Source organism: Ranitomeya imitator, chromosome 8 (genome assembly GCF_032444005.1).
Source record: "Ranitomeya imitator isolate aRanImi1 chromosome 8, aRanImi1.pri, whole genome shotgun sequence".
In the NCBI taxonomy this organism is placed as follows: domain Eukaryota; kingdom Metazoa; phylum Chordata; class Amphibia; order Anura; family Dendrobatidae; genus Ranitomeya; species Ranitomeya imitator.
The window spans coordinates 201,054,078-201,076,992 of NC_091289.1; the positions used below are offsets into that span (position 1 = coordinate 201,054,078).

A 22,915-nucleotide genomic window follows, 5' to 3' on the forward strand; every position below is an offset into this window, starting at 1 on the left:
AGCGTTATAAGAGGGGCTGATATCAGTCACATATGGTGTAATGTCTGGGGTTATATCAGTACTGGAGCGTAATAAGAGGGGCTGATATCAGTCACAAATGGTGTAATGTCTGGGGGTTATATCAGTACTGGAGCGTTATAAGAGGTGCTGATATCAGTCACATATGGTGTAATGTCTGTAGGTTATATCAGTACTGGAGCGTTATAAGAGGGGCTGATATCAGTCACATATGGTGTAATTTCTGGAGGTTATATCAGTACTGGAGCGTAATAAGAGGGGCGGACATCAGTCACATATGGTGTAATGTCTGGAGGTTATATCAGTACTGGAGCGTAATAAGAGGGGCTGATATCAGTCACATGGTGTAATGTCTGGAGGTTATATCAGTACTGGAGCATTATAAGAGAGGCTGATATCAGTCACATGGTGTAATGTCTGGAGGTTATATCAGTACTGGAGCGTAATAAGAGGCTGATATCAGTCACATATGGTGTAATGTCTGGGGGTTATATCAGTACTGCAGCGTTATAAGAGGGGCTGATATCAGTCACATATGGTGTAATGTCTGGAGGTTATATCAGTACTGGAGCGTAATAAGAGGGGCTGATATCAGTCACATGGTGTAATGTCTGGAGGTTATATCAGTACTGGAGCGTAATAAGAGGGGCTGATATCAGTCACATATGGTGTAATGTCTGGAGGTTATATCAGTACTTGAGCGTTATAAGAGGGGCTGATATCAGTCCCATATGGTGTAATGTCTGGGGGATATATCAGTACTGGAGCGTTATAAGAGAGGCTGATATCAGTCACATATGGTGTAATGTCTGGGGTTATATCAGTACTGGAGCGTAATAAGAGGGGCTGATATCAGTCACATATGGTGTAATGTCTGGGGGTTATATCAGTACTGGAGCGTTATAAGAGGTGCTGATATCAGTCACATATGGTGTAATGTCTGGAGGTTATATCAGTACTGGAGCGTTATAAGAGGGGCTGATATCAGTCACATATGGTGTAATGTCTGGAGCTTATATCAGTACTGGAGCGTAATAAGAGGGGCGGACATCAGTCACATATGGTGTAATGTCTGGAGGTTATATCAGTACTGGAGCGTAATAAGAGGGGCTGATATCAGTCACATGGTGTAATGTCTGGAGGTTATATCAGTACTGGAGCGTAATAAGAGGGGCTGATATCAGTCACATGGTGTAATGTCTGGAGGTTATATCAGTACTGGAGCGTAATAAGAGGGGCTGATATCAGTCACATGGTGTAATGTCTGGAGGTTATATCAGTACTGGAGCGTAATAAGAGGGGCGGACATCAGTCACATATGGTGCAATGACTGGGGGTTATATCAGCACTGGAGCGTTATAAGAGGGGCTGATATCAGTCACATATGGTGTAATGTCTGGGGGTTATATCAGTACTGGAGAGTTATAAGAGGGATTGATATCAGTCACATATGGTGTAATGTCTGGAGGTTATATCAGTACTGGAGCGTAATAAGAGGGGCGGACATCAGTCACATATGGTGCAATGTCTGGGGGCTATATCAGTACTGGAGCGTAATAAGAGGGGCTAAAATCAGTCACATATGGTGTAATGTCTGGGGGTTATATCAGTACTGGAGCGTTATAAGAGGGGTTGATATCAGTCACATATGGTGTAATGTCTGGGGGTTATATCAGTACTGGAGCGTTATAAGAGGGGCTGATATCAGTCACATATGGTGTAATGTCTGGAGGTTATATCAGTACTGGAGTGTTATAAGAGGGGCTGATATCAGTCACATATGAAGTAATGTCTGGAGGTTATATCAGTACTGGAGTGTTATAAGAGGGGCTGATATCAGTCACATATGGTGTAATGTCTGGAGGTTATATCAGTACTGGAGCATAATAAGAGGCTGATATCAGTCACATATGGTGTAATGTCTGGAGGTTATATCAGTACTGGAGTGTTATAAGAGGCTGATATCAGTCACATATGGTGTAATGTCTGGGGGTTATATCAGTACTGGAGCGTTATAAGAGGGGCTGATATCAGTCACATATGGTGTAATGTCTGGAGGTTATATCAGTACTGGAGCGTAATAAGAGGGGCGGACATCAGTCACATATGGTATAATGTCTGGAGGTTATATCAGTACTGGAGCGTAATAAGAGGGGCTGATATCAGTCACATATGGTGCAATGACTGGGGGTTATATCAGCACTGGAGCGTTATAAGAGGCTGATATCAGTCACATATGGTGTAATGTCTGGGGGTTATATCAGTACTGGAGCGTTATAAGAGGGGCTGATATCAGTCACATATGGTGTAATGTCTGGAGGTTATATCAGTACTGGAGCGTAATAAGAGGGGCTGATATCAGTCACATATGGTGCAATGACTGGGGGTTATATCAGCACTGGAGCGTCATAAGAGGCTGATATCAGTCACATATGGTGTAATGTCTGGGGGTTATATCAGTACTGGAGCGTTATAAGAGGGGCTGATATCAGTCACATATGGTGTAATGTCTGGAGGTTATATCAGTACTGGAGCGTTATAAGAGGCTGATATCAGTCACATATGGTGTAATGTCTGGGGGTTATATCAGTACTGGAGAGTTATAAGAGGGGCTGATATCAGTCACATATGGTGTAATGTCTGGAGGTTATATCAGTACTGGAGCGTAATAAGAGGGGCGGACATCAGTCACATATGGTGCAATGTCTGGGGGTTATATCAGCACTGGAGCGTTATAAGAGGGGCTGATATCAGTCACATATGGTGTAATGTCTGGGGGTTATATCAGTACTGGAGCGTTATAAGAGGCTGATATCAGTCACATATGGTGTAATGTCTGGGGGTTATATCAGCACTGGAGCGTTATAAGAGGCTGATATCAGTCACATATGGTGTAATGTCTGGGGGTTATATCAGTACTGGAGCGTAATAAGAGGGGCTGATATCAGTCACATATGGTGTAATGTCTGGGGTTATATCAGTACTGGAGCGTTATAAGAGGGGCTGATATCAGTCACATATGGTGTAATGTCTGGGGGTTATATCAGTACTGGAGCGTTATAAGAGGCTGATATCAGTCACATATGGTGTAATGTCTGGGGGTTATATCAGTACTGGAGCGTTATAAGAGGGGCTGATATCAGTCACATATGGTGTAATGTCTGGGGGTTATATCAGTACTGGAGCGTTATAAGAGGGGCTGATATCAGTCACATATGGTGTAATGTCTGGAGGTTATATCAGTACTGGAGCGTTATAAGAGAGGCTGATATCAGTCACATATGGTGTAATGAGGTTATATCAGTACTGGAGCGTTATAAGAGGCTGATATCAGTCACATATGGTGTAATATCTGGAGGTTATATCAGCAGTGGAGCGTTATAAGAGGGGCTGATATCAGTCACATATGATGTAATGTCTGGGGGTTATATCAGTACTGGAGCGTTATAAGAGGGGCTGATATCAGTCACATATGGTGTAATGTCTGGGGTTATATCAGTACTGGAGCGTTATAAGAGGGGCTGATATCAGTCACATATGGTGTAATGTCTGGGGGTTATATCAGTACTGGAGAGTTATAAGAGGGGCTGATATCAGTCACATATGGTGTAATGTCTGGGGTTATATCAGTACTGGAGCGTTATAAGAGGGGCTGATATCAGTCACATATGGTGTAATATCTGGAGGTTATATCAGCACTGGAGAGTTATAAGAGGCTGATATCAGTCACATATGATGTAATGTCTGGGGGTTATATCAGTACTGGAGAGTTATAAGAGGGGCTGATATCAGTCACATATGGTGTAATGTCTGGGGTTATATCAGTACTGGAGTGTTATAAGAGGGGCTGATATCAGTCACATATGGTGTAATGTCTGGGGTTATATCAGTACTGGAGCGTTATAAGAGGGGCTGATATCAGTCACATATGGTGTAATGTCTGGAGGTTATATCAGCACAGGAGTGTTATAAGAGGGGCTGATATCAGTCACATATGGTGTAATGTCTGGGGTTATATCAGTACTGGAGCGTTATAAGAGGGGCTGATATCAGTCACATATGGTGTAATGTCTGGAGGTTATATCAGTACTGGAGCGTTATAAGAGGGGCTGATATCAGTCACATATGGTGTAATGTCTGGGGGTTATATCAGTACTGGAGCGTTATAAGAGGGGCTGATATCAGTCACATATGGTGTAATGTCTGGAGGTTATATCAGTACTGGAGCGTTATAAGAGGGGCTGATATCAGTCACATGGTGTAATGTCTGGAGGTTATATCAGTACTGGAGCGTTATAAGAGGGGCTGATATCAGTCACATATGGTGTAATGTCTGGAGGTTATATCAGTACTGGAGCGTTATAAGAGGCTGATATCAGTCACATATGATGTAATGTCTGGGGTTATATCAGTACTGGAGCGTTATAAGAGGGGCTGATATCAGTCACATATGGTGTAATGTCTGGAGGTTATATCAGTACTGGAGCGTTATAAGAGGGGCTGATATCAGTCACATATGGTGTAATGTCTGGAGGTTATATCAGAACTGGAGCGTTATAAGAGGCTGATATCAGTCACATATGATGTAATGTCTGGGGGTTATATCAGTACTGGAGCGTTATAAGAGGGGCTGATATCAGTCACATGGTGTAATGTCTGGGGGTTATATCAGTACTGGAGCGTTATAAGAGGCTGATATCAGTCACATGGTGTAATGTCTGGGGTTATATCAGTACTGGAGCGTTATAAGAGGGGCTGATATCAGTCACATATGGTGTAAAGTCTGGGGGTTATATCAGTACTGGAGCGTTATAAGAGGCTGATATCAGTCACATATGGTGTAATGTCTGGAGGTTATATCAGTACTGGAGCGTTATAAGAGGGGCTGATATCAGTCACATACGGTGTAATGTCTGGGGGTTATAGCAGTACTGGAGCGTTATAAGAAGGGCTGATATCAGTCACATATGATGTAATGTCTGGGGGATATATCAGTACTGGAGCGTTATAAGAGGGGCTGATATCAGTCACATGGTGTAATGTCTGGAGGTTATATCAGTACTGGAGCGTTATAAGAGGGGCTGATATCAGTCACATATGGTGTAATGTCTGGGGGTTATATCAGTACTGGAGCGTTATAAGAGGCTGATATCAGTCACATATGGTGTAATGTCTGGAGGTTATATCAGTACTGGAGCGTTATAAGAGAGGCTGATATCAGTCACATATGGTGTAATGTCTGGAGGATATATCAGTACTGGAGCGTTATAAGAGGGGCTGATATCAGTCACATATGGTGTAATGTCTGGGGGATATATCAGTACTGGAGTGTTATAAGAGGGGCTGATATCAGTCACATATGGTGTAATGTCTGGAGGTTATATCAGTACTGGAGCGTTATAAGAGGGGCTGATATCAGTCACATATGGTGTAATGTCTGGGGTTATATCAGTACTGGAGCGTTATAAGAGGGGCTGATATCAGTCACATATGGTGTAATGTCTGGAGGTTATATCAGTACTGGAGCGTTATAAGAGGGGCTGATATCAGTCACATATGGTGTAATGTCTGGGGGTTATATCAGTACTGGAGCGTTATAAGAGGGGCTGATATCAGTCACATATGGTGTAATGTCTGGGGGTTATATCAGTACTGGAGCGTTATAAGAGGGTCTGATATCAGTCACATATGGTGTAATGTCTGGAGGTTATATCAGTACTGGAGCGTTATAAGAGGGGCTGATATCAGTCACATGGTGTAATGTCTGGGGGTTATATCAGTACTGGAGCGTTATAAGAGGGGCTGATATCAGTCACATGGTGTAATGTCTGGGGGTTATATCAGTACTGGAGCGTTATAAGAGGGGCTGATATCAGTCACATATGGTGTAATGTCTGGGGGTTATATCAGTACTGGAGCATTATAAGAGGGGGTGATATCAGTCACATATGGTGTAATGTCTGGAGGTTATATCAGTACTGGAGCGTTATAAGAGGGGCTGATATCAGTCACATGGTGTAATGTCTGGGGGTTATATCAGTACTGGAGCGTTATATGAGGGGCTGATATCAGTCACATATGGTGTAATGTCTGGGGGTTATATCAGTACTGGAGCGTTATAAGAGGGGGTGATATCAGTCACATATGGTGTAATGTCTGGAGGTTATATCAGAACTGGAGCGTTATAAGAGGCTGATATCAGTCACATATGATGTAATATCTGGGGGTTATATCAGTACTGGAGCGTTATAAGAGGGGCTGATATCAGTCACATGGTGTAATGTCTGGGGGTTATATCAGTACTGGAGCGTTATAAGAGGCTGATATCAGTCACATGGTGTAATGTCTGGGGTTATATCAGTACTGGAGCGTTATAAGAGGCTGATATCAGTCACATATGGTGTAAAGTCTGGGGGTTATATCAGTACTGGAGCGTTATAAGAGGCTGATATCAGTCACATATGGTGTAATGTCTGGAGGTTATATCAGTACTGGAGCGTTATAAGAGGGGCTGATATCAGTCACATACGGTGTAATGTCTGGGGGTTATATCAGTACTGGAGCGTTATAAGAAGGGCTGATATCAGTCACATATGATGTAATGTCTGGGGGATATATCAGTACTGGAGCGTTATAAGAGGGGCTGATATCAGTCACATGGTGTAATGTCTGGAGGTTATATCAGTACTGGAGCGTTATAAGAGGGGCTGATATCAGTCACATATGGTGTAATGTCTGGGGGTTATATCAGTACTGGAGCGTTATAAGAGGCTGATATCAGTCACATATGGTGTAATGTCTGGAGGTTATATCAGTACTGGAGCGTTATAAGAGAGGCTGATATCAGTCACATATGGTGTAATGTCTGGGGGATATATCAGTACTGGAGTGTTATAAGAGGGGCTGATATCAGTCACATATGGTGTAATGTCTGGAGGTTATATCAGTACTGGAGCGTTATAAGAGGGGCTGATATCAGTCACATGGTGTAATGTCTGGAGGTTATATCAGTACTGGAGCGTTATAAGAGGGGCTGATATCAGTCACATATGGTGTAATGTCTGGGGTTATATCAGTACTGGAGCGTTATAAGAGGGGCTGATATCAGTCACATATGGTGTAATGTCTGGAGGTTATATCAGTACTGGAGCGTTATAAGAGGGGCTGATATCAGTCACATATGGTGTAATGTCTGGGGGTTATATCAGTACTGGAGCGTTATAAGAGGGGCTGATATCAGTCACATATGGTGTAATGTCTGGAGGTTATATCAGTACTGGAGCGTTATAAGAGGGGCTGATTTCAGTCACATGGTGTAATGTCTGGGGGTTATATCAGTACTGGAGCGTTATAAGAGGGGCTGATATCAGTCACATGGTGTAATGTCTGGGGGTTATATCAGTACTGGAGCGTTATAAGAGGGGCTGATATCAGTCACATATGATGTAATGTCTGGGGGTTATATCAGTACTGGAGCGTTATAAGAGGGGGTGATATCAGTCACATATGGTGTAATGTCTGGAGGTTATATCAGTACTGGAGCGTTATAAAAGGGGCTGATATCAGTCACATATGGTGTAATGTCTGGGGGTTATATCAGTACTGGAGCGTTATATGAGGGGCTGATATCAGTCACATATGGTGTAATGTCTGGGGGTTATATCAGTACTGGAGCGTTATAAGAGGGGGTGATATCAGTCACATATGGTGTAATGTCTGGAGGTTATATCAGTACTGGAGCGTTATAAGAGGCTGATATCAGTCACATGGTGTAATGTCTGGGGTTATATCAGTACTGGAGCGTTATAAGAGGGGCTGATATCAGTCACATATGGTGTAATGTCTGGGGGATATATCAGTACTGGAGCGTTATAAGAGGCTGATATCAGTCACATGGTGTAATGTCTGGGGGTTATATCAGTACTGGAGCGTTATAAGAGGCTGGTATCAGTCACATATGGTGTAATGTCTGGGGGTTACATCAGTACTGGAGCGTTATAAGAGGGGCTGATATCAGTCACATATGGTGTAATGTCTGGGGGTTATATCAGTACTGGAGCGTTATAAGAGGGGGTGATATCAGTCACATATGGTGTAATGTCTGGAGGTTATATCAGTACTGGAGCGTTATAAGAGGGGGTGATATCAGTCACATATGGTGTAATGTCTGGAGGTTATATCAGTACTGGAGCGTTATAAGAGGGGGTGATATCAGTCACATATGGTGTAATGTCTGGAGGTTATATCAGTACTGGAGCGTTATAAAAGGGGCTGATATCAGTCACATGGTGTAATGTCTGGGGGTTATATCAGTACTGGAGCGTTATATGAGGGGCTGATATCAGTCACATATGGTGTAATGTCTGGGGGTTATATCAGTACTGGAGCGTTATAAGAGGGGGTGATATCAGTCACATATGGTGTAATGTCTGGAGGTTATATCAGTACTGGAGCGTTATAAGAGGCTGATATCAGTCACATGGTGTAATGTCTGGGGTTATATCAGTACTGGAGCGTTATAAGAGGGGCTGATATCAGTCACATATGGTGTAATGTCTGGGGGTTATATCAGTACTGGAGCGTTATAAGAGGGGTTGATATCAGTCACATATGGTGTAATGTCTGGGGGTTATATCAGTACTGGAGCGTTATAAGAGGGGCTGATATCAGTCACATATGGTGTAATGTTTGGGGGTTATATCAGTACTGGAGCGTTATAAGAGGGGCTGAGATCAGTCACATATGGTGTAATGTCTGGGGTTATATCAGTACTGGAGCGTTATAAGAGGGGCTGATATCAGTCACATATGGTGTAATGTCTGGGGGTTATATCAGTACTGGAGCGTTATAAGAGGCTGATATCAGTCACATATGGTGTAATGTCTGGGGTTATATCAGTACTGGAGCGTTATAAGAGGGGCTGATATCAGTCACATATGAAGTAATGTCTGGAGGTTATATCAGTACTGGAGCGTTATAAGAGGCTGATATCAGTCACATGGTGTAATATCTGGGGTTAGATCGGCACTGGCGCGGTAGTTGACATTGTACGGTCTGGCAGCGCAGTCCTGCCTCTCCCATCGGTGGCCGTCAGGTTGCTTGTGCGCCCTGCTGCAGTGTTCACCTCCTGCTGACACCTGATGTGCACAGGTAACACGTGATTATTACAGGTCAGCATTTGTACCACCAGCCGCTCTCCCCCCAAACAGCCGACCCGGAGGACCTGGAAGCTTCGGCATTGTGGCCATCATTTTTTCATGGTGTTTTGAAGTGTGGCAATTTCTTGTTTTGTAGCAATGAATGAATGTTTCTTGCATTTGATGCCACAAATGCCGTTACTACAGGATGCTGTCTTTGGAAAAAAAACACAAACCCCCAAAAGGGCAGAAACAAAACTACTGTGTATTGTGAGACGAGGTAACAGCCGCCAGCTCTGGCCGCAGCGATCCGCCGGAGATAGTCGCGCAGACGTGATGAGCGCCGGAGGCCGTGTGCACCGCCGCCACATACGTGTACACATAGATATGCCAGCGCACACACACCGACTGACAGATTCCCGGCCTGGCAGCACGAGATCGATCCTCCGGAGTGATGGATTGGTGGAATCTGCTGACATGAGACGTGTGGGAGGACGATCATCACCAGCAGGAGCCGCCGCTCCTCATACCGACACTTTACACTGACACCAGATCTCTATGATAAGCTGCAGATTTCAATAAACCAAAATTGCTTATAGTGTATGTACAAGCAGTATGTGACAACACCCAGCGCTCACGGGTGAAACTAACGGCGAGCGGCTTCCAAACTGCCCGAAGAACGGAGCGGCTGCATCCAGGCAGAACTAGCACACGAGCAGATCGAAAAACGGATACAGGAGAGGAGGAGATGATACAAGGACATGATTCTACCTGGCTCCGTGGGCAATATATATATAATATATATAATAGCATGCTGTAATTACCCTGTAACTTAAAGCTGGTCTACAAATGAATAAAGCAATATTATATACCGAAGTACTGTAGACAGATAACAGAAGGATAAATAGATATTAGATTGATAGAGAATAGAGAGATAATAGATTGATAGTACATGATAAATAATTAATAGATAATAGAAGGATAAATAGATATTAGATAAATAATACATAGATAATAGATTGATAGAAGATAGATGATAAATAGATAATTAATAGATAATAGATGGATGAATAGATAGATAATAGATTGAGAATAGATTGATAGAAGATAGATAGATAGATAATTAATAGCTAATACAAGGATAAATACATATTAGATAGATAATAGATTGATAGAAGATAGATAGATAGATAATAGACAAATAATACATAAATAGAAGGATAAATAGATATTGGATAAATAATACATAGATAATAGATTGATAGAAGGATAAATAGATAGATATTATCTATCTATTATTTATCTATCATCTATCTATTATCTATATACAGCTCTGGCAAAAATGAAGAGACCACTGCAAAATGTTCAGTTGTCTGATTTTTCTCTTTATAGGTATAATTTTCAGTAAAATGTAAATTGCTCTTTTATTCTATAAACTTCTGACAACATGGCTCCAAAGTTCTAAGCAATAAATTTTGTATTTTTTTTTCTGAAAAGGAGAAATGGTCAAAATAATTTAAAAAAACTCAGTGCTTGTAGACCTCAAATAATGCAAAGAAAGCAAGTTCATAATCATTTAGAAACAACAATATTAATGTTTTAATTCGGGAAAAGTTCAGAAATCAATATTTGGTGGAATAACCATGATTTGTAATGCCAGCTTTCCTGCGTCTTGGCAGCTTTCCTCCAGTCTCACACGGCTCCTGGTACAATAATGTCGGCCGTTCTTCTTTGTTTGATGACTTGTGACGATCCATCATCCTCCTGATTACATTCCAGAGGTTCTCAGTGGGGTTCAGGTCTGGAGATTGGACGGCCGTGACAGGGATGTGATGTGGTGGTCTCTTAATTTTTGCCAGAGCTGTATATATATCTATTATCTATCTATCTATCTATCGATCTATCTATCTATCTATCTATTATTTATCTATTATCTGTTTATCTACTATCTATTATCTATCTATTATCGATCTATCTATCTATCCATCATCTATTATCTATTATTTATCTATTATCTGTCTATCTACTATGTCTCTATCTATCTATTATTGATCTACTATCTATCTATCTATTATCTATCTCTCTATCTATCTATTATCTATCTCTCTATCTATCTATTATCGATCTACTATCTATTATCTATCTATTTTATATCTATTATCTATCTATTATCGATCTACTATCTATTATCTATCTATCTATCTATCTATTATCTATTATCTATCTATGATCGATCTACTATCTATTATCTATCTATTTTATATCTATTTTCTATCTATTATCGATCTACTATCTATTATCTATCTATCTATCTATCTATCTATTATCTATTAACTATCTATTATCGATCTATTATCGATCTACTATCTATTATCTATGTATCTATTATCTATCATCTCTCTATCTATCTATTATCTATCTATCTATTATCGATCTACTATCTATTATCTATCATCTCTCTATCTATCTATTATCTATCTCTCTATCTATCTATTATCGATCTACTATCTATTATCTATCTATTTTATATCTATTATCTATCTATTATCGATCTACTATCTATGATCTATCTATCTATCTATCTATCTATCTATCTATCTATCTATTATCTATTATCTATCTATTATCTATCTACTATCCATTATCTATGTATCTATTATCTATCATCTCTCTATCTATCTATTATCTATCTCTCTATCTATCTATTATCGATCTACTATCTATTATCTATTTTATATCTATTATCTATCTATTATCGATCTACTATCTATGATCTATCTATCTATCTATTATCTATCTATTATCTATCTATCTATTATCGATCTACTATCTATTATCTATCTATTTTATATCTATTATCTATCTATTATCGATCTACTATCTATGATCTATCTATCTATCTATCTATCTATCTATTATCGATCTACTATCTATTATCTATCATCTCTCTATCTATCTATTATCTATCTCTCTATCTATCTATTATCGATCTACTATCTATTATCTATCTATTTTATATCTATTATCTATCTATTATCGATCTACTATCTATGATCTATCTATCTATCTATCTATCTATCTATCTATTATCTATTATCTATTATCTATCTACTATCCATTATCTATGTATCTATTATCTATCATCTCTCTATCTATCTATTATCTATCTCTCTATCTATCTATTATCGATCTACTATCTATTATCTATTTTATATCTATTATCTATCTATTATCGATCTACTATCTATGATCTATCTATCTATCTATTATCTATCTATTATCTATCTATCTATTATCGATCTACTATCTATTATCTATCTATTTTATATCTATTATCTATCTATTATCGATCTACTATCTATGATCTATCTATCTATTATCTATTATCTATCTATTATCTATCTATTATCTATCTATCTATCTATCTATTATCTATCTATTATCTATCTACTATCCATTATCTATGTATCTATTATCTATCATCTCTCTATCTATCTATTATCTATCTATTCTATCCTATTCATCTATCCTTGGGGTTCTGGCTGATGAAATCTCGGCTTTCCTGTGACACGCATGGTCCGTGTGCGATTTTGTGCGCCCTGATTCTTGCAGACCGTTGCAGCATTCTGCGATTTTCTTCCCGAGTCTGATGAGCCCTGACTGTGAACGACACTGGACCGAGTGCAATGTGAAGCTTTCTTGCATTGCACTCGCCTGGTTTCTACGCTCTCATAAAGACGTGGTGGGCACAGACCCTGCGGGCAGCACATGGCACGGTCCTCTCGGGTGATGCCAGGTATCCAGCATGCTGCACACAGCGGTCACATCTGGGTCCTGGCGGGTGACGTGCAGGTGCCCCTCCTGACCAGTATTTGATAAGTGAGCGTCTCCCCCCATGCGCTCCTTATCCAATTTTCAATACTTCCTCTTAGAGAGAAAAGAAGAAGCCGATATTCTGGATGAAAGCTTCTCCAGACTCGTGTGATACATTGTATCCAGCAGGAGAGGAATGAAGTGAACAGGGGACACCTGCAGCAGGTTCCGCTCAGCCGTCTCGTTTAACCCCTGGCGCCTCCGTCTCTGACCAATTTGTCACGGGATGTCACTAAAAGCCATAATTAGCATTTCTCGCACATATTGACGTCTCTCTCCTTCCTTGTTCTGAGCTGGTGAGTGATTTGTGTGGACAGAGGCCCCGCGCGGATTTTTATCTCCATGGCAAAGATATTGACAGAATAACATTACTGTCCCTCTCAGGACGACGGCGACTTATGAACAATCAGAGGCCGAGAAGGAGCTGAGCGATGAAGACAAGAAACGAGCGAGGAGATGGAGAGTGCTCCGAACTGACACCCCGGGGTCCACCTCACTGTGGCCGTCACGCCGGGTCTCACCCTAACACCCTCCCTGGAGCTCAGAACCGGATGTAGCACAAAAGCCAAGAGACAAAGCAGATCCCTCGGCCAAATCAAAAAGTAGGCCTCCAAAAGATAGAGCCGCCCCGAGAGTAATAGGTGCGTCATCGATAACTGGAGCATTCAGTACAGAGGGAAGGAAACGCAGCGTTCACAAGGGAAGATTTGGGTGCAATCTCTGACCTATGGCTAAGTGATGGTCGCCTGATCCAGGAGAAATCCGACGAACAAGAGCTGATGTCCACCCGGGCCCCGTTACAGGAGAAACATGAGATACATGGCTGCAGCTGGGCCCCCAGAGGAAGAAGCCCTGTGTCCCATGGTGGATCTCCCCTCTACGACCTCCATTTCTAAGATCCGGTCTCTCCACATTGTGGCTTACATGCTACATGCTGTGAGAACGGTGAGATGGGACAAAGTCCTAAACACAACAAAAAGCCCTGAGCGGGCGAGCCCTCTATGATGAGCAGATCATGGGGTCCCACTTGTTTTGGCTGCTGACTTATTATTTCTCTATTTTCCAACATTGCCAAAGAATTAGAGCTGTGCCTGTGAGGCTGAGGTGCGCTGGCCTCATGGTTCCGATACAGGACCCGATCTATCACGTCTGTCTCACTGCATACCCTACTGATGGAGAACGTGGGGGAATGCTCTGCGTCCTGATGGTTAACGCTTCCCGCCACCGGCTGCTAACACTCATCACTCACCGTTGCGACTTGGTCCGGTGGCATCATGAGATCATTCAGCCACTTCTCTCTGTGAGGCTGAGGTGCACTGGCCTCGTGGCTCCGATACAGGGACCCGATCTATCACGTCTGTCTCACTGCATACCCTACTGATGGAGAACGTGGGGGAATGCTGCGTCCTGATGGTTAACGCTTCCCGCCACCGGCTGCTAATACTCATCACCGCTGCGACTTGGTCCGGTGGCATCATGAGATCATTCAGCCACTTCTCTTTGTGACCCTAAAATTACTCATTAGTATTTTAGATCCCCTGGAATTTGTGCTTTAAACCACCAATCGTCTCCAGGGGAAAACCCTGAGCAGCTCAGAAATAAACGTTCCACTGGTCATGGCAATGGGGGGGTTATAAGGTACAAGTGTCATCCCAAAAATAGATAAAAGGGGAGATTTATCAAAAGTAGATCACAGGATAAGTAACCAATCACGTCACTGCTTTTACTGCCCGAACCGCCTCTGAAAACTGAGAGCCGGAATCTGATTGGCTGATGTGGAAATTGAAGAATTAGAGCGGTCCATTTAGTACTGGATCATGGAGCAACGTATCTGTGTGATTATCAGAAACGCATGAACTCTGCGGACAATAAGCAGATGCGAATGTGAACGTGGCCTGAGATCTGTCTGCGGAGGTCAGTAGTTATTAGCGCTCCCACTGATTATTAAGCAATTCTTATTATATGAACCGTCATTTTGTCTTAAACGTCACGGAGAATGGAATCATCCAAGTTTTACGGAGCAGAAAGGTTACAATGTAGCAAGCCATTGTGGTCACCCTGGAGATACTGTATCTCCTCGATCATCACAGAACTCTCCAGAGCGGATACAAACTGTTAAACTGTAAAGCGCTGCGGAATATGTTGGCGCTATATAAAGATTATTATTATTACATTACGGCTACAGACACGGCGAGGTATACGCCTGCCGCCCGCGCCGCCCGCATACATCACCTGGACGGGGTTTTATTTCATTGTACAATAATAAAAAAAAAAAATCACACAAAAATGAAAACCGGGGAAACAACTGCAAAAATCGCAAAAATGAAATCAAAGAAAAATTCCCGGAAACTTGAAATAAAACAAATAATAATAATAAAAAAGTCTTAAAATCTAGAAAGGGAAACTCTGCGGACATAAATCAGGCCACGGCCGCCCGGTACCTCGTCACATCAGATGACAGCAGCTTTCAGCTACAAAAATGTCAGTGGGAAAATCTGGAGTGTGACCAAATCTTAAAACGTGACTGGGTGTGATCAGTCGCCATCGATCCTCCCAGCAGCGCCACACTTACTCTGTGCCTCCATTTCTGGCCACTTTCAAGACATCTGTTTGCTGTTAGTGAATGGAAACTTTCCTGACAACATGCCTTAGCTGAAAGCCTGCTCTGATCTAGTCCTGCGAACACAGCTGAGGGTTTGCTACAATGTATCAGTCAATAAGCAGTGATACACTGCACAATGCCCTCAGCCGCTACGGCAGAATCTGCACAACCGCTCTTTTTTCTGATTTTTATAGTTCTGGATTAACCCTTTAAACAAAGATGATAATCTAGAAATCTGGATTTGAAGTTACATTTTTATTCACATTGTTTTGACCAATAAAATGGTCCAATCTACTAAAATATCCGATAATCTGAAAAAAGGAGACTTCCAGCTAACCACTGGTCCAGAAGATGAGCGGGACTGGTCTTCCTGGCAATAATAATTCTTCCAGACTATTGGAATTCCCGGATGCCTGAAAGTCAGTAAAATCCAACAATCTGGCAGATTCATGTAATGTCCTGACCGATTCATCTGCCTAGAATGTGACAACATGGCCGACGTTCTGCGGAGCACAGTAACCCACGGACATTTCATCCAGCATGCGTTTTCAGTGGACGTTCTGCAGCCGCTGAGACTCGGCGCCGTTTACTCCGGTAACAGATTCGACCGCCGCGGGATATAACGATGCAAACTGATATCTCAGCGGAAAAAGAAGACGTCTCGCTTTTAGGGTGTTAGGGTCATTTATTAGGGCGGTCACGGGGTGACGGCGGGTCGGGGCATGTGAGTGCGTCTATCACCTGGGACACATGTGGGCCCAGCCGCGTGGCACAACTGTGCTGCCCCCTAGGGGTTCGGCCATGAACATCATCTTTCTACCTAATAATGGTTGGGTTTCTTGTTCTGGTCATTGCGGCTCAGGGATTTTCTGATAACTTTGCATCATTAACCGCAGTAATTAATAATACTGTACATTAACCTGCCGTCATCCCCGCAGCACAGAGGAATCGCATTGCAGCCATCTTGTCTATTATCAGCAATCAATAGCCTTTAATAACAATCGATAGGACGACCCAGTCTAATCCGTTACGTCCCAATCATCCTCATGCCCCGGTCAATTTCCTCTCCCATCCCTTTACCCAGAGGAGGAACATTAACCCCTTCAGCCTCCCAGCTCTACAGCAGATGAATTCAATACGCCGATCACAGGAAGGGGTTAAAGAGGCTGAACATTAAATTTACTGACGGTTTGTACATAAAAATAATCAAATTCAAGAAATAGATTTTGTCCCAATGAAGGTATAAAAAATGTTCAGGGCAGATCTGTGACTGTAAATGGAGCGGCCCGTCCCCGAGCGGCCGTAACGCGCTGGATGCCCTTAATGAACATCGTAATGATGATGTTGGCAATTACCGGCTTTCTGGAGATGGGCACCGGTTTAACCCATCCAGTGCCAGAGCGAAGGCGCAGAAGGAAAAGAGTGAATTAAAAACTGCTTTGCATATTCCTGGATGGAGCTTGTGCATTGCATCAGCTGAGAGGAGCAGCGAGGGTGACGAATGCCGGGCCGATGTGTACCGGCGAGGGCGACGAATGCCGAGCCGATGTGTACCGGCGAGGGCGACAAATGCCGAGCTGATGTGTCCCGGGGAGGGCGACGAATGCCGAGCCGATGTGTACCGGCGAGGGCGACGAATGCCGAGCCGATGTGTACCGGCGAGGGTGACGAATGCCGAGCCGATGTGTACCGGCGAGGGTGACGAATGCCGAGCTGATGTGTCCCAGGGAAGGCGACTAATGCCGAGCCGATGTGTCCCAGCGAGGGCGACTAATGCCGAGCCGATGTGTACCGGCGAGGGTGACGAATGCCGGGCCGGTGTCCCGGCGAGGGCGACGAATGCCGGGCCGATGTGTACCGGCGAGGGCGACGAATGCCGAGCCGATGTGTCCCGGCGAGGGCGACGAATGCCGGGCCGATGTGTACCGGCGAGGGCGACGAATGCCGAGCCGATGTGTCCCGGCGAGGGTGACGAATGCCGGGCCGGTGTCCCGGCGAGGGCGACGAATGCCGGGCCGATGTGTACCGGCGAGGGCGACGAATGCCGAGCCGATGTGTCCCGGCGAGGGCGACGAATGCCGAGCCGATGTGTATCGGCGAGGGTGACAAATGCCGGGCCGATGTGTCCCGGCGAGGGCGACGAATGCCGAGCCGATGTGTCCCGGCGAGGGTGACGAATGCCGAGCCGATGTGTATCGGCGAGGGTGACAAATGCCGGGCCGATGTGTCCCGGCGAGGGCGACGAATGCCGAGCCGATGTGTCCCGGCGAGGGTGACGAATGCCGAGCCGATATGTATCGGCGAGGGTGACAAATGCCGGGCCGATGTGTCCCGGCGAGGGCGACGAATGCCGAGCCGATGTGTACCGGCGAGGGCGACGAATGCCGAGCCGATGTGCACCGGCGAGGGTGACGAATGCCGAGCCGATGTGTACCGGCGAGGGTGACGAATGCCGAGCTGATGTGTCCCGGGGAGGGCGACTAATGCCGAGCCGATGTGTCCCGGCGAGGGCGACGAATGCCGAGCCGATGAGTCCCGGCGAGGGCGACGAATGCCGGGGCCGATGTGTACCGGCGAGGGCGACGAATGCCGAGCCGATGTGTCCCGGCGAGGGTGACGAATGCCAAGCCGATGTGTATCGGCGAGGGTGACAAATGCCGGGCCGATGTGTCCCGGCGAGGGCGACGAATGCCGAGCCGATGTGTCCCGGCGAGGGTGACGAATGCCGAGCCGATGTGTATCGGCAAGGGTGACAAATGCCGGGCCGATGTGTCCCGGCGAGGGCGACAAATGCCGGGCCGATGTGTCCCGGCGAGGGCGACGAATGCCGAGCCGATGTGCCCCGGCGAGGGCGACGAATGCCGAGCCGATGTGCCCCGGCGAGGGCGACGAATGTCGAGCCGATGTGTATCGGCGAGGGTGACAAATGCCGAGCCGATGTGTACCGGCGAGGGCGACGAATGCCGGGCCGATGTGTACCGGCGGGGGCGACGAATGCCGAGCCATGTGTACCGGCGGGGGCGACGAACGCCGAGCCGATGTGTACCGGCGGGGGCGACGAATGCCGAGCCGATGTGCCCCGGCGGGGGCAACGAATGCTGAGCCGATGTGCCCCGGCGAGGGCGACGAACGCCGGGCCGATGTGTACCGGCGAGGGAGATGAATGCCGAGCCGATGTGTACCGGCGGGGGCTGCGGCCATCACCACATCTGGCTAAGTGCTGCAGGCTCTGGAATTAGCACAACACTTGTACCGGGAATGTTGCCGGCAGCGTTCAGGCTGTGAGGAGCTGCCGGTACAGGCTGCCATGGTTGAAAGGGGGCGCCCGCGTCATGCCCTGGCCCAAAAACTCATTCCAGACCCTTCCATGGCCCTGCAGCCTGCTTGTAAACTTTCCAACCGCTTTACTGAATGTTGCGCCGTTTATTTAGATTTTTTTTAACCTAAATGTTTTTGATTGCAAGAAAAAAATAAAAGACATGATTTTAATCATTTGCGATTGATCTGATCACAAATATCTACAAATTCTTTCCTAAGTTTTTATTTTTTGAGCAATGCAATTTACACAAATAATCATTGATATTAACTATTACTTTGTGTCGCCATCAAACACTTTTCAAGACTGTCTACAATAGTTATTGCACACGTGGAGTCATGAAACTATTTTTTATAACTTCACGTCAGAATTTGTTTGTTTTTTTTTTTCACAAAATAAAAATAATTTGAAAATAATCCAAGTGAGAATTAGTGTAAGAAAAGTGTGAGTGGCGTCAGGACGCGGCGGTCCGTGCACACGAGGCGCTGTCTGAATACATTGTCCCATTAGCTGCAGACTTGCCGAGTGCAGGGGTCCTAAGGACAAAAATGTCATCTCTGGAGCTCCCACTACAAGGACCCGCATGAAGTCTGCGATTATTAACATTCATCCTGCATGTGACGTCCTGCAGAACATTCACCACTGGCCTCCGCACGGCCCCTTTAAATACCGGCAGACCTCACGGCTGTGTCACTCTCTAACGTCTTGTGCTGCTCAGGAAGGAAGCAGGATCCTTATATTCTCCGGCAGGAATGTCGCTCTCACCGCCAATACACTCAGCGCGGTTCATACCGAGGTGATGACACAAGAGGCGTCCGCCGTCACTACAGCAATCCCCAGCCATACGGTCATCACAATACCATTGTCATCTATGGGAAACGTGTCCTCGTCTCAAACTTCTACTAACTCATAAAAGATCAAGAAAAGATAAAAGCCAAATCTTCAATCATTCATTTTTTGTTCTTTTTCCGACAATATTTTTGCCGTAAAGCTGGGCTTATTGCATTGGGGGCAGAGACGAGGCCGCGGCGTCTATTTCGCCTGATGACCGTCCTTATGGCTTCCTAAACCTAAAAATGCATCAACACAGACACAAAAGGGACGGAGGCAGAATGGTGGAGGTGCTCACATTGGTGGCCTCCCCCGTAAAAATGCAGTCGCGGATTAGATATTCAGGACATGAAGCTGGCGCAGAAATCGCCAACCCGCGCCAAGTGTGGGCAGATGGGCTCCAACTGCACTTTTTTTTTTTTCCCACTGAATTCTGCCAGGAAATTCATCCACGTCACAGGCCGGGTCCGGCGCTGCGGGGTCATGGCTGTGCGGTCAGGACTGTGTGTGCGCCCGTCTGTGGGGGGATCTGTACATGACGCCTGCCAGAGCGAGACGCCACACACCATTATTTAACACCGAGCACAGCGCTGCGCTTTTTTGCTGTAGGGGATTATTACTTTTGCAACTAATAACGCAGTGAATCAGTGAAAAATATCCTGTGAATTTCATAGAATTTAGAAGCCACCGGCCGAGGTCTCGGCTCCTCATTCTGGTTGTGCCATATGACCCACACTATTATCTATTCCCTCTCCCACATAGTCCGGGGGTCCCCACGCCTGATACCCCAATGCTGAGCAGGTGGCGCAGAGCCGGAGATTTACCGGTCCTGTATGTCGGCAGCACCGGCAGGAGCTCGGGGCTTAAACTGAATCCATTGTAGCAGCATAAAGTTCACTCGGTGTCTAATTCAAGCCGACAGCACAGGAAAGTGGAGAGAAAGAGACGGGACATCTCAATTACCCTCCACGGCGTCGTAAGCAGACGTTACCGCCACGCGGAGGACGCTAAAGCCTCGCTATATGGGGAGAAGAGAAATTTACACCCCGAGTCAGGAGGAAAAGATGGAAGAGAACTATTGCTTTGCTTTAAGAATTACCCGGGCGCTCCTGTGGGAGTTTTTATCATCCGAGCCGTGCGTGCGTGTCATTTTTTTTCTTCTTTCTATTCCGAGCTCGGTGGGTAAAATCAGCAGGATCCAGAGCTGCGCTCCGCCGCGCCGTCACCTGTATCAAATGGTTTTATTCTGAGCTTTTTCTCACGGAATCCTACAGATCGCGGCTTCAGCCACAGAGGACAATTTATATCTACAACAATCCAATTATTTTTTTGTGGCGAATGCAAGGTTAAGGAGGCCAATTATACAAAATAAAAAATCACCCGCCATGGATAGTGCAGCCGAGCAGCGTCACAGCAGACGTATTACAGCCAGCGAGGTGGGGGTCTCACACATTCCGCCACACATTTGTTTTAGCTCATTCACAGTTAACAATATTCGTAGTGAATGGAGAATCGCGGCGTAAAGTCGCTGTAGAGCGCAGCGTAGCAGGAGGGGCGTCGCGGTCAGAGTCTGGGGGCTTGCTGGATCAATCTGGATGGTTTGGGTTTGTATTTTAGTTACTATATTACAGCGTTATTATCAGTACAAATGGCGCTCAGAGACTGAACTGCCTCCTAGAGCAGAGGAGACCAGATTCCTCCACGTGTGCGGCAATGGCTTCTATACAGATGATACATCCATGGACACAACAGACAATGGATACAATGTAGTAAGAATATCGGGGGCACTTACACCGCTCATTCCTGTCCTCCGGGCTCGACGACGTCTCTCTGTCCGATATCAGACCGGACACGGCAAACAGCTTCTTCCCAGCATCGTCCACCTTAAGTCCCCCGGGGGAACCTGTGGGGATCTGCGCCCCAAACTCGTACTCTTTTCCGTCGGCATCAGAGAAGCGCAGGTGCGGGGACTCGGTATCATGGCAGCTCTTCAGGCGTTTGGCCGGGGTAAATGCTGACTGATAGCTCTCCCGCTCCTCTGGGGAGGTAAAAGGCCGGAAGGCGCCCACACCGCTGTGATTCAGCATGCTGATTGGGGAACAGTCTAAGTTCGGAGGGGCAAACTGAGGATGGAGGTGGAGAAGGGAAGGTGGAAAGTCACGGTTAGAGAAGGCTCCGGGGACACCGCCTTGTCTGTGGTACATGGAGGTGAAGGTGTACGAGCCATTGGTGAAAGGAATGTGCACCTCTTTATCCACTGATACAGGCACCCCGAAAGGTCGCGGCTGCTGGCAAGGTATGGAGGCGTCACGACTGGCCTCAGCGGTAGAAGCCAGCACCATCAACGCCGGGGACGCCAGCGGATTAGGCAGGAAAGAAGAGTTCTCCATCTTAAAAGCAGCTCGGTGCAGATCCATCTCTGACACTTTGGTTCTGGCCAAATTGAAAATTTCGGTAAAAATTCGTCTAGAAGATGAGGCGACGGGATCTTCACACCAAGCAGGAAACGTCACTTCATTTCTTCCCAGCGAATCCTGCGTCGACAAAACAAGAAAGTGAAAGAAAGACGTGAGCCCTGAGCGTTACGTGCAAAAATCAATACATAATTATTGTTTGTGTTAGTGCCATTTAGTCACTGATTCCCCTATACACGGCAATTATCCAGATTATCAGCCACATTCACAGACCTAACACTGGGAGAAAAGGAGCTGGAGCTCACAGCGACATACACAGCGTATACAGCGAGATACACGGCGAGATACACAGCGACATACACGGCGAGATACACAGCGACACACAGCGAGATACACAGCGACACACAGCGAGATACACAGCAACATACACGGCGAGATACACAGCGAGATACACAGCGACACACAGCGAGATACACAGCGACATACACGGCGAGATACACAGCGACACACAGCGAGATACACAGCGACACACAGCGAGATACACAGCAACATACACGGCGAGATACACAGCGACACACAGCGAGATACACAGCGACATACACGGCGAGATACACAGCGACACACAGTGAGATACACAGCGACACACAGCGAGATACACAGCGACATACACGGCGAGATACACAGCGACACACAGCGAGATACACAGCGACACACAGCGAGATAC

General features: G+C 45.3%; 1 protein-coding gene across 2 annotated transcripts in view; it reads right to left on the reverse strand.

The window, feature by feature from the left end:
• Window positions 1–22,274, reverse strand: part of RNF220 (ring finger protein 220) — a 347,897-nt gene extending 325,623 nt beyond the window's left edge. Inside the window, exon 1 of one of the 2 annotated variants that reach the window (XM_069735841.1) lies at window positions 21,570–22,274. In XM_069735841.1, the coding sequence (XP_069591942.1) occupies window positions 21,570–22,194 (625 nt within the window). In that variant the 5' untranslated portion in view covers window positions 22,195–22,274. The remainder of the gene's footprint in view (window positions 1–21,569) is intronic. The other variant, XM_069735840.1, reaches the window with a different exon arrangement.
• Between the last annotated feature and the right edge of the window lie 641 nt (window positions 22,275–22,915).